At 43.1% G+C, this 13,164-nt stretch overlaps 1 protein-coding gene across 1 annotated transcript; it reads left to right on the forward strand.

Moving 5' to 3' along the window:
- The first annotated feature begins 297 nt into the window (after window positions 1-297).
- Window positions 298-11,951, forward strand: LOC6630615 (uncharacterized). The gene is made up of 2 exons (XM_002053708.3): window positions 298-1,968; window positions 9,997-11,951. The coding sequence occupies exons 1-2, from the start codon at window positions 1,173-1,175 to the stop codon at window positions 11,214-11,216; spliced, it is 2,016 nt and encodes a 671-aa protein (XP_002053744.1). The 5' UTR covers window positions 298-1,172; the 3' UTR covers window positions 11,217-11,951.
- The last annotated feature ends 1,213 nt before the right edge of the window (window positions 11,952-13,164 follow it).

The raw sequence follows: 13,164 nt of genomic DNA on the forward strand, positions 1-13,164 counted from the left end.
TCTAGTCCGCTCCGAGACAAACAAAAGACATACTCATGTCGTTGCTGCAAAGCTGAAAAACCGGTAATCTAGCCGAGCTCTGCAAAGAAATGGTTCTCAGCAATAATAGTTGCTCAGACATTCAGCCGAGAGAGCGAGAGAGACAACACAATCCACACTGCTCGTGCCCTGCCTACCTGCATGTCACCTTCCAGCTGGTGAGCAGCAACAGGTACCTGAGGGAGCGCAGCTGAGCAACTTGAGAAGAGCGCATCGAAGTCTAGCAGAAAAAGACCACGTAGACCGCCGCTCACGTTGTTTGAATTCATTCCACAGTGAGACGCCGTCGCGATCGCAAGTCTCGAGCGGAGCGAATAACTTGAGCACACACAAATATCGAGCAGAGGCAAAGCTTGAAGAGTCAGGCCAGCAGATGAAACGACTGTTAATTAAAATTCAATTGCATTATTAAGTATCTATACAGTATACACATATAGTCGCAACGGAGTGTGCGAAACGGAACCGCAAAGCTCAGAATCCCATGACGCCATATTTGTTTTTTCAACCTGATTGAACGTCCCGTGTTCGTGTGAGAAGTGTCTGTGAATGCCAGTCGAGAATCATCTCGAGGCGGAAACAAAAAGATTCTGTGTGAAACGAAATTCGAAATTCATTTAAATAAGTGAAGCTCAAAACAACGAAAATTCTAAAAAAAAAAAAAAAAAAAAAAACGAAGAAAGAAAAAACAACAACAAAAAGAAACGAAGCCCCGTCAACTTTTGTGGAGTGTGCGCGTGTTTTTTTCGCTGATGGTTGGAAGAGTGTGTGTGTGTGATGTTGCATGTGTATGCGTGTTTTGTTAGTGAACGCGACTGGCAGTGTAAAAAATATCCGCTTACCTAAGCGTACAAATTCTCTCGCAAAGGCTTAAGAACCACACTTGAATACAGCACAAAACACACACATATACACACAAATACAGACACGCACACGCTGGCGCATACCTGTGTGTGTTTGTACGTGGCTAACATATAAAGCAAAACCAGAAAATCCACATTGTTCGGTCTCGGTGCGCGCCTACGTTGCCTACGCTACGTAAAGAACGCGCATAACGTAAGACGTTTTGTTTTGTTATTGTTGTTGCCGTTCCTGTTGCTGTTGCTGTTGCTGTTCCTGTTGCTGTTGCTGTCACAATGGGCGACTCCACGCCCATTTGCCGCTGCCGGGTACTCTATCTGGGCAGTGCCGTGCCGCGCCAGAGTAAAGATGGCCTGCAGGGCATACAGGAGCCACTGCGCAGCCTCTATCCCTCAGAGGGCGCTGTGGGCGCCAAGGGCATCGATAGCTGGCTGAGCGTCTGGTCGAATGGCATACTGTTGGAGAATGTGGACGAGAATCTGAAGCAGATCACACGCTTCTTTCCCATCGAGTCGCTGCACTATTGCGCCGCCGTGCGTCAAGTGCTTATACCGGAGCGCGGCAATGCTCATCCGGAGCCAAAGTTTCTGCCGCTGGATTCGCCATTTGCGCGCATGCCACGCGCCCAGCACCCGCCCATCTTTGCAGCCATACTGCGTCGCACCACTGGCATCAAGGTGCTCGAGTGCCACGTCTTTATTTGCAAACGCGAGGCGGCGGCCAACGCTCTAGTCAGATGCTGTTTCCATGCCTATGCTGACAACTCATATGCACGCCAGCTGGAGACAGGCAGCACAGTTGGGGGCGGCAGCAGCGTCTATGGCACGCTTAAGAGCGGGGCCGGCAGCAAGTCCAATGGCGACCTCACCAGCGTTGGCTTGACCAACGGTCATGGTAACGGTCACCATCATCTGGCCGGGCAGGGCGGATGGAGATCTCGCGCCGGCAGCACCACAACGTTAAACAGCCTGGGACGCACATCCAATGGACATGTGCTGAATGGCTCTGGTCTGGGCATGAATGGAGGCAGCACTGGCAGCGCCGCCGAGGGCTACACATCAGTCAAGAATTGTGAGTATTTCAAGCAATCGAGTTTGTTGCCTAAGTCTTTCGTTTTGCCATGCCCACTGCACACTGCTCTTTGCAGCTAACGCCTTGAGAACTTTTGCCCCATCTTTAGCCACCATCAGATACAGCTACTCGCCCAGGTACAGTTGCTTAAGTATAGCTGGCATGTCATCTAATTAGCTGCATGTGACCGGCACGAAACGTTAGAACTGTCTGAGATAAAACGCAAACTGCTTTGTCTCCCATCTCAGCTATGATCTCAGCAATCAGGTAGCTAACATGAGACGGCTTTGTATACCCTTTTAGTGGTTCCCTTAAATATTTCAGGAGATCTCTTTGTAGGTATGTCTGAATATTTAAATACTCAGCTGACTGCAGTCTCCTGTCTTTATGATAGTGACTAACTTAAATTCTTAAAGATGATTTTTGATTTGCCTGGCTCTAGATCTTAGTTCTTATAATATGGAAATATTCTGTAAGTGCGCAATAGATATATAATATAGTTTTTCTTCGGTTGAGCTGGTGGTGTACAAATTTTCTCAGGTTCTCGGTCGTGCCTTGGTTCTTCAAATAAAGAGATTTTTATACTATATATTCCCTTATTGATATAAGTTATTTAAAAAAAAAAAAGAAAAAATGAATCAATAACATATTCAAAAATCGGAAATAATAGCAATTGAACATTTTCGACGCTGAACCACAAATATTCTAATTTTTGGACTGTTTAGTTAATTACTTAGAAGTGCAATATCAATAAAATGAGCTAAGATTTTATATAAATAGCAACAAAGTTGAAGGTTTATCGTTTATCATTAAATTAGCTACAAAAGATGAGCCTCACCTTGAAATACACACACACACACACACACACTTGCACACACAGTTGCTGCCTAACAATCTGTACAAAGAAAAAACATTTCAGCACGCCTCAGACATTGTTGAAAAATAGAAAATGTTGTCACAGCGTCGAAAGTATTTGGGTGCAGTACAGGTATTTTATTTTATTTTCAGTTATTGACAGTGTTTTTTTTTTTATGCACGTTTCTCGGACGCCTGTCGTTGGCACTGATGACTGATGGAGGGCCCGGCAAGTGCCAAACACGAACCTTTAGCCGATGGTGATGTTGCTGACGGTGTCTGGTAACAGAGAAACACTAACGGGTATACGACTGTGCGCTGTCTCGCAGAGTTTTAAACACTTTCCACTTATTTAAATTTCGTCGACAGCGACAGAGGCACAAAAATCGCCGCTTTATGGCATTGGTTGTTGCTGCTGCTGTTGGCCTGGTCAACGACTGCCTTTGAAGTTGAAGTTGTCTCGGTTATAGCAAAGTTATGATAATTAGCATGTAAATTGCTAGAGCTGAGGAAAGCAGCAGCAGGCAGCAGTCAGCAGCAGCAGTCAAGTTAAATGTGTTTCGAGCAAACCAATGTCCGCGATCTCTACTCTCATGCCATGCAAATTAGCCGCATTTCGCTTTCGACCTGCAGCTCCTCCCTGGGCCCAGGTGGATAATCTGAAATGTCTGCATGTTTATTAAGTAGAAATGCGACCAATAAGCCCATCCGAATGGAAGCACTTTCTAAGCTAATTTGCTGTAATTGTCATGAGTAAATGCCTTCTATTCATTTTATTTAATTAATTTTATTTTTTGCCTTTTCAAGTATCTTTTGCCTTATCATTCAAACTAACTATGCAAAGCGAGTGACTTGCTCTAAGCTAATTAATAAGGCTTATGCTTACCATCATACCTGACCATGGCAGGCACATCATTTTATTATTTAGCGGCATTCTCACAGCCTCTCTCACAGCAGTTGTTGTTGTCATTCTCAAGTGCAGTTGGTGGACTCACATCCACACACACATCCAAACTTGATTGTTGTAGCTGGGCAGGAACTGTGGTCGCGTGCAGATTAGCGGACGTCGGCGCCGCCAACGCTGCCAACTTCAGGCCGTGGGCCCAGTGCCAGTTGGGGGGCGCACATAAGTCTTATACACATGATCGTGTATATATATATATATAAATATATGTACTCACTGGGCACATAAATTGAGATGAACGCGTGAGAAAATTTTGGGTTAGGGTTTATTTTTGTTATGACTGTTTTCCATTTGCTGGGCTTTGGACTTGGTCTTGGTCTTGAATTGGTTTGGTTATTGCCCTGCTCGCCGCTTTCTTGTGTCAGACGCAGTCGGAGTCGGTGGTGGGAAGTATATACATATGTGTATATACACACACATATGGCAGCTTGCTGGGAAGTGTGAAATCGACTGGAAGTAGAGCCAGACCCGTGACTAAATGTGCAAGAGCTGGAAAGCGGGGGGGAATTCTTAAATTTGAGCGTGTGAGCAAGTGAAACTTTATTTATGTATGATAAAATCTTATACGCTACACCTGTGTATGTGTTTGCATCTGTGTGTTTGTGTGTTTCTGTCCAAGTCGTAGATTTTCTATTAATTAACATTGTTAATTTGCTTGTAGACAGTTTCGAGATTAAGGTTTTGCTGCCGCTCATTGCTCTCTATGCGAATTGAGGTTGTGTCGCCGTGTGATATCAGTGAAGGAATCTCGCGTACGACAGCTAGATAATTGCTTCTCTCTAGCTCTTTCTCTCTCCCACTGTAGCATTTAATTCTTAATTGAATAAACTAATTTCAATTGCGGCTTAATGGCGCGAAAGTGTGCTAAAGAAACAACTTGGTTTTTGTTTTGTGTCTCAAGTTTATGCCACGACCTCAACTGCCAATTGTTGGCCAAGTCAGTTAGCGTACGTTCAGGTCCATTGATAAACAACATGGCCACAGTCTCCACACTTGAGTGTATCCGTTGCCGTTGGCCGCGCCTCTAGCCTGTTGATCCAAGCAATTCGCAGGTGGCTTTGTCGACAGATTTTGTGGTACCATTTAAATGGCAAAACAACGAAAAACATAAACCAAACCGAAACAAGTTGCACATTGTTGAAGACCAGATTCCAGTTTTGGAATGAGACAACGGCACAGTTAACCAAAATTTGACCTACATAGCCCGGCCTGGGGGAAAAAAGCGCACACGAATCTCGTTTGGCTGGACATGATGTAATCAACTAATGGAAATTCTATTAGGAAATCAGTTGGAAATCATTTCGGAAGCAATAGCTGTTGCAATCCATATTAAATATATAAAAGAAAAGTATTTATATATAGGAAAAAACAAGCCAATCATTGGCATGCAAATGTGCAACAAAAGCAACAGGATGGCCACTTGACCATGACTGAAATATCGAACAGTGGTGGGCGCAGCAGCAAAAGAAGTGCCAACAGGTTCCAGCTTCCGCTGGCAGCGTGCGGCATCTCTAGGAGCGGCAGTGCAGCAATTTTGTATTTTTTTTTTCATTTCTGTTTTTTTGCTGCTATTACGAGCAACGATCTCTAGTTGTTGTTGTTGTGGTTGTTGTTGCATCGCTGTTGCAGTTGCATTATTATTATGCAAAGAAGCTGGCCAAAGACTGAGCGTGAAATATGCAGATAGACAGTTTGTTAGACAGAGAGTCAGAGAGGATAGGCAGATCAAGCGAGTGGCAGGCACATTAACCGAAATCCAGTTGCAGTTGAATGACTTGGGCCGGTTGCATGTTGCAGTCACTCGGCAAAAATTTCTTGTTGACTTGCAACATTTTTTATTATTTTTTTTTTTTTCTGCGGTCTATCTTTGTTGTTGCCATGTCGAATTGCATTTAAGCAAAGCTCGATTACAGAAATTTGATTTTGATTATTTTCAGTGATTGAAGTGGCACAACAAAAAATGCTTCCATCAAACTCAAGCGAATTCCAACTTTTGACCTACTTTGCATGCCACCTCTCTCTGTATATTGCTTTCCTCTTTTCCTCTTTGTCTCTATTTGAAACGAAAGCAATTTTCCGTAATCAAGCTATTATTGTCATAATATAATGAATATAATCTTTTGTTTTATTAAAATGTGCAGTTCAAATTTATAAATATTTAAAAAAAAACGTATGATATAATAGAATTTTGAAGAGTCTTAGTAGCCCCCGATTTATATGATTCAATCAATCAGATACATGCACATCTATGACACGACATTTTGTTACAGAGATCAGAGAGATAAAACCAGGTTTTAAAGAATATTTTTCATATTTGTTTATTTGAATCAAATATATTTTGACTTGACTAGGCCAGGCGAATTTTTACATAGATCTTCAAGTATATGCAATTTTTGTTGATAAACCGGAGGCAGATTTAATCAGCTTTTCCTGAAGCCATTTTTGTTTAAGTTCAAATGGGCTTTCCTGCGAAAAATAATTGCAGTCACGTCAGTCGACAGATTTCACCATGGAAAAAGGCCAAAAATCTTTTCAATCTTTATTGTCTTGTCTTGTCGGATGTGCCTGGCGACACACACTTAACTCCAGACCCCAATACATTTCAATTGGTGCCTGAGCATATGAATAACTCACAATCTATGGGCCTGTAGGTGCTTCCATTAGTCACTCGTCTGGCATTCTACGTTGGCGTCGTCCCAGTTCAGAGCTGACTCTAGCTGCGCAGCTGCAGCACGCTGGAGTCGATGGTGGTTTGGGGCATTGGGGCAACCAGCCGCGGCTGGCTGCCAGCGGAAAACGAAATGGCAAACAAAAACAACAACAACAACAACAACCAAATTCCAAGCCGCATTGCGGCTCCATTTTTGCATCAGTGGAGGCAAAAACAAAAACAAAAACAAAGCAAAGAAAAACAAAAAGGCGCTATTTGGGCTTCTGGCACTCCCCTTTCCGCTCGGAATTTCGCTGTGGCAAAGGCAGCTGAATGGCAAACACGCTTAAATGCCAACAGTTTGTTTGGGCCAACTTAAGAAACATTAAATATTTAACTTGAGTTCTCATTTCAAAGCAGTTGCATAGATTGCAATCGATTTGAGTCCGCCTGAGTGACTCACCGACTAACCTGCCCCAACTCCAGCCCAAAACGTTGGCCAGCTTAACGTGGAAATACAATTTTCACGCACGCATGCGCTGAGGCCACTCGCCACATTAAGTGAGAGTATTAATTTTACTTTTCGTGAATGGAGTGTGGTGCGGTGCACATTGCTTATGACATAAGTACATATAAAGTGTTAGAAATAGAGCGGGCAGGGGAGAGGATCAAGCGAAGCAGCACTTGCAGAGGGCCTCCGTTTGCAGCTGGCTTAAACAATTTCACGTAATTATAGCAGCTAGCGAAATGCGAAACAATTAAAAATTATAAATCAACTTCCACGCTCAAAGCGAAATTAGCGTAAATTGCAACTGGAAGTGTAATTACCAACTATATTTTGCATTTTTACCAAAGCCAACTAACTGGCTGCTCGGCCAATACAATGTTCAGGAATTTGATTGACTTCCGCAAAACATTTACGCAGATTATGCTCCGAGCGTGGTAAAAGCAACAAATCGATTGTTTAAAGACTAAATCAAAGTGAAATCGTGCTATGAGTTTCACCGGCTTGGGATACAGATACGTCATGGCTATAATCTTTGTGTTATATTGGCAAATATAACTAACTAGGTATTTCTTAAGGGCAAATATTTGTAATTCGATAAACATCAATATATTTTGCCAAACGAATTTTAAGTGGTTATACCCTGGCACATTTCCACACTATATTCGATATATCCGAACCCGTAAAGTCAATACATCTGTCGATCTATTTGTCTATACAAACTTGTTCCCAGTTGGCATAGATTTCAATTAGCTTCCATAGGAACGGTCGGTTTTAAATGGAAAATGGGCAGTTTAAACTTAATTTAAATTCTTATTTTTAATATCTAAACAATATTTCGTGCAGCTGCAAGTGCAAAGATCGGGTTAAATTATATATCTTAGCAGTGGCTGCCCGCAGAGTCTTATACACAATTTCAGCGTTAGGCCAAAACCACTTAAACTCACTTTCGAATATCGGTCTGAGCTTGAAACTAAAAATGAAAGTTGCAAAGATATGGATCTATAAATATATAAGTATATATATAAAACGCAACAGAGCCAGCCCTAGAAGTTATGTGAGAACTGGCGAAATGGGTCGGACAGCTCTTTGGCCCTTCATTTATATATGTAATGTAATGTAATGCCTTTGACATTTGGCCATGTGAAAAGCTCGCTAATTAAGAAACAGCCGAAACGAAGCGTTTCCCACCAAAAGTTTTGCAGCTTGTGCCGCTCAAACATTCAGTTTACATACAATATATGTATATATATATATATATTTGGGTGCTACTTGCGGGGGCAACAGAGGGCAAGATGTGCCCGTTCGCTCTCATTTTCAACGGCAGTCAGTCGGGGTACGTTAGCCGCGTCTCGGAGGTCAATAGACCCCAAAGCGAGCGCACATTTCTCATGCTAGAAGCAGCGACAAAGCCACAAAGCAGCAAAAGAGCTGCAGAGCCGCAGCAGAATGGCAAAAAAAGCATTGGAACCAAACCAAATTATGGCATGGCTAAGAAGCAAAGATATAAAAAGAGACACACAAACCAAAAAAAATAGAAGAAAAACACGAAAGAACAGCTGTCGTAGGCACATCGAAGTTTATATACCCTAGCAGATGTACGATATATAACTACAATATATTTAGGATTGAAATATATATGTGGTTTTCATACAAATATTTTATTTCCGAAAGGTCTGAACAGATAAATAATAAAGTTATCCGATACAGCCAACTCGATCACTACTTGTATGTTTCCGAAAATCGCAATTAAATTCAAAGGTCCGAATTGAATTACTTTAGTTAAAGGCATTTAGAACTAATAGAACAAATATTTGTAGAAATTATTTAAATCTCAGCATAAAATTTTAGTTTAGAATTTGACCACATTTTTCCACCATTTAAAGAACTGAAGAGTTAAAAATTTTTCTGGAAAATGTTTCATATGCTGGAAGATTTGGATATGGAGAATCTATGGAGATACTCTGAAGATTCTATGGAGAATCTATGTGAGATGGCATGCGTTACGCGCGAGTAAGGGTATACACGACGCTGACTCGTCGCTTTGTTGTCGTCTGCCGGACTGGGCGGCGACTGCGACTGGGGCTGGGTCTGGGCTGGTTTTTTCTGGCAGGAACTCTGGGTGGCGGGGCGCAACGTTAGCCGCAGGTGTAGCCGCCGCGCTAAAGTTATTAAATTACCGTTATTTATTACAAAACCGTTGCCATTGCTGCCATGGCCCAAATGCGCTGCAGAACCGCGCCAACCTTCATCGGCCCCGACAAAGGCGACGGCGACGGCGCAAGCGGCGTTGATAGTAACGGCTTCGCATATGCTCATGTGTGTGTAGCTAGTATATTTGTATCTGTATCTGTTGAATACATTCGCATTGCCTAACTGACCAAGTCACACACACACGCGTACGTGCGATGGGAACTGTTAAGAGTTGTCAAAGTCAAATCGAAACGCATTCAATTGCCTCACAATCGATTCATTTGAATGCGACTGCCGTCAACTCTTGACGGTCTTGGCCCATATATTTCTTCTGCTCCTTTTTTGTAAACACTTTTGGATTAGACGCGCTCGGCTAATTTCCAGCTTTTGGTTAATGTAAATACCATTGACTGGGCCGTTCGCCACTTGCCACTTGGCACTTGGCCCTTGGCGCGTGAATCAGCGCTTTAGCAACCGTCAAAACGATGGCCGGTAGGTAATGTGAGACAAGTGCGGCCAAGGTATTGCGCCCCTGCAATGCCCCCGCCACAAGCTCTCCCTTCGGACATTAATAGTTTAGTGGACAGCATCCATTGGCCGCGAAGGTCAACCAGCTATCGACCGAAACCCAATACCTGTATTCAGTGGATCGAATGATATCTTATACGTTTCAACTTGTTCTTAACATATAGCTGTTTTTTCTCTTTTATATATACCTGTATTGCATATATAATTAACTAAAGTAAATGCCTTATACAGCATTGGCGGGTATTTCGCTTCTTTGCTCGTATAAATTATTTTACCCGAGAGAGAATTAGTTCCAAGTTTCTAAGTTTGATCCAATTCTTGATGTATTTACAGTTTATGGCAGCAGTGCCGACCTGAACGTCACTGTGGATGATGGAGAGGCCTCAGTGTACAATGGCGATGAGAATCACAAGGTGTGGAGCGGCTCACAGGATCAGCTGGACAGCATAGGCGCCGTAGAGAGTCCCTATGAGCTGTTCGCCGGCAACAGCTCCACGCTGGGCAGGCCATTGCGAGCGCGTCAGATAAGCGCACCCATAGACGTGCCACCGCCGCCTGTTAAGGAGGAGCGCAAGACGAAGCGCGACAAGAAGTCATCAAAGTCAAGCGGCAGCCAGAGCTTGTCGGGCACACTAATCAGACCAAAGCCCATGCATCCGGCGGCGGCGCTGCATCGCTCACAGTTGCACGCCGGACCAGGGCCGGGTCCCGGACCAGCCAGCGTCATCTATGGCCCTGTGTCCGGTGCACATTCCGCACGCCAATATCACACAATTAGTCATCGTGGCTTTCCGCCCGGTCCGCCGCCGCATCATTCACATCCACACGCACATCCGCATCCGCATCAGCATCAGCATCACATGATGCAAATGCACCATGCACAGCATTTGGGTGGCATGCCCCCGCTGCAGATACCAATGATGATGCCGCCGCAGCAGTACGCGACGCTGCAGCCATCGCGCTCGACCAGCAAAAAGAAGAAGAAGGACAAGAAGAATGGCGGTGTTGGCGTGCCCGTGGGCATGCCCATTGTGCCACCCATCTACGCTTATCAGCAGGCAATGGGCGGTGTGCCGCCACCACCAATGGCACAGTCAATGATCGGCGAGCCGCGTCCACTAAGCATGTCCAGCCGCAAGATGGCCGCGTCCATGGGCAACGGCCTAGACGACTCTGGCAACTCGGGCGCCGAGTCACCATCACCGGGCGGCACGGGCATCTATCGGCGCAAGGGTCACCTCAACGAGCGCGCCTTTAGCTACTCAATACGCCAGGAGCATCGCAGTCGCAGTCACGGCTCATTGGCCAGCCTACAGTTCAATCCCCCGGACATGAAGAAGGAGCGCGAAATAGCCCAAATGGTGGCTGGCCTGGACCTCAACGATGGCGAGCGCAGGCAAATGGCGCCGGGTCCGGCCACGCTGCAGCGCAAACAGGCTGCCATGTCGAACGGAGGACCAGTTCCAGCACATTCACATGCTCATCCCCAGCATCCGCATGCGATATATGGCCCTCTGGGTCCTGCAAGTAGTTTCGGCAAGCCGCGCAGATAAGCTGGCAAGCGTTTTGAGCTTAAGCCAAGCTATTCCGCATTACGAATGCTATCATCTGAATGAGTACACCCGAATTGGACTAGGAGAACTATATATACATATATATATATATATAGAATATTACAACATTATAGCGATGCTGGTCAATTTAGAAATGGAAACGAATCAAGCGACCAAGCTGGGCTCCAGCGACAGACTTTAATCAAATTGGGTAACCAAAATCGATATCGATATCGAAATCAAATCAATTATCTACAATGAATATGTGTGCCTTATTAGGTTTATACTTTAAGTAAATATTTTTAAACATGAAAACTCCTTTGCCCATAACCAGATAAAAGCAAAGACAACATATTATCGATTATAATAAATAATGTAGAATAATATAATACACTACAACACTTGACAACGTGGAAAACAAGTGCGACAAACAAGTTGTTCCCTTGTTTTTATTTTCGAGCACAAATGTAAAATATCTTTTCGAATGAATGGAGTGTTAAGGAACAGCTAAAAGAAAAAGCACTTACGCGTGGACATAAAAAACATACCTACAAAACATATCTTTCATTCTGTCCATATTAGCATCTTAAGGCGCAGATGTATTAGATATGCATATGTGTGTGTAAGCATAGTTGCAAAAATATGTACAATAAATATAATAAAATGTTAACGAAATGCTGTAGCCTGTGAATCTGTTGGAAATATCTCAGGCAAGTGGTCTCTTCTAAAAGCCAAGATCTATTTTTATAAAATCTGACGGCCGTTTGTTCGGCGGGTTTCGTGTGTAGGCCTAAGCACACCTTTAAGTCAATTAGCATGCGCGGGCACAACATGAATAAATACACGGCATTTACATACATACGTATACCCTGTACGTCAGTCAGCATGTAACTGATTGGCATAGCGGGTGGTGTTGAAGGGAGAACCATGTGGTGCGAGTGGAGACATGTGACAGCCGATACACGCTCGAAAAAATAAACTATTTATAAATCTTGAAAGCTCTCGTACATTATTTAAACTTAAAGGCGATTAAATTTCAATATTTGCAATTTTTTAATATATTTTAATATTTCGAGAGAGTGTAGATGCCATATTATAAATAAAATGCGGATTAAGTCATCAACTTTTCCTTGAAGAATTTGAAATTAAATAAATTTGATAAAAAAAAAAAAACATAAAATTAATTTGCCAATTAAAACTGTTGCATATTTTAGCTGAAGTGTTCATTTGAGTTTTGAATATTTTGCACTTCATCATTTTATCAAAATTATAAATATTTATTATCCCATAAAAGTCAAATCCTATAACAGTTAAATTAATTAATTGTAATTTTTGTCAGTTCGTATATATTTTATATATAATATGAGCATTTAAAAAATTGATCATATTTATTCTTGCGCTGCAATTTTATCACAGTGTATGCCTTTGCTTGGGACACCCAACAGAATATTACCTAGAGCTTATGTAGATCCATGCCTAGACTCTAGCTCTGCATATGGGCTGTCGTGGGCTTCATAAATGAATTTGCATGCGAATTCCTTGCATGCTTCGACTGTCGCTGGCTGCTGATTTGCATGCGAATGTCAGAGGCGTGCGAGGGCCGCGTATGTTGCTCTGTGGCATTTTCAAACACAAATAGTTCAGATATTTGTTAACAAACTACTATGCTAAAAAAAAAATAAATAAATAAATAAACAAGCGAAAGTTGCAACGAACATATTTTGTGTGCATATTCGAATTTTGAGTGATGAAATCGTCGAGAGACTGTCGAGAATCTCGGTAAAGCTTAAAGCTGGCTGGCGAGAGATGACGATGACAATGACGATGGCGACGACGGCGACGGTGGTCGCGACCGATTCCAATTCCGATTTCACTTCCAGTTTTTGACTCGACGCTACTTACTTATAATGCCGCAAGCAAAGATCATCGCAATTCAAGCTCAACCTTA

This window comes from Drosophila virilis, chromosome 2 (genome assembly GCF_030788295.1).
Source record: "Drosophila virilis strain 15010-1051.87 chromosome 2, Dvir_AGI_RSII-ME, whole genome shotgun sequence".
NCBI lineage: Eukaryota > Metazoa > Arthropoda > Insecta > Diptera > Drosophilidae > Drosophila > Drosophila virilis.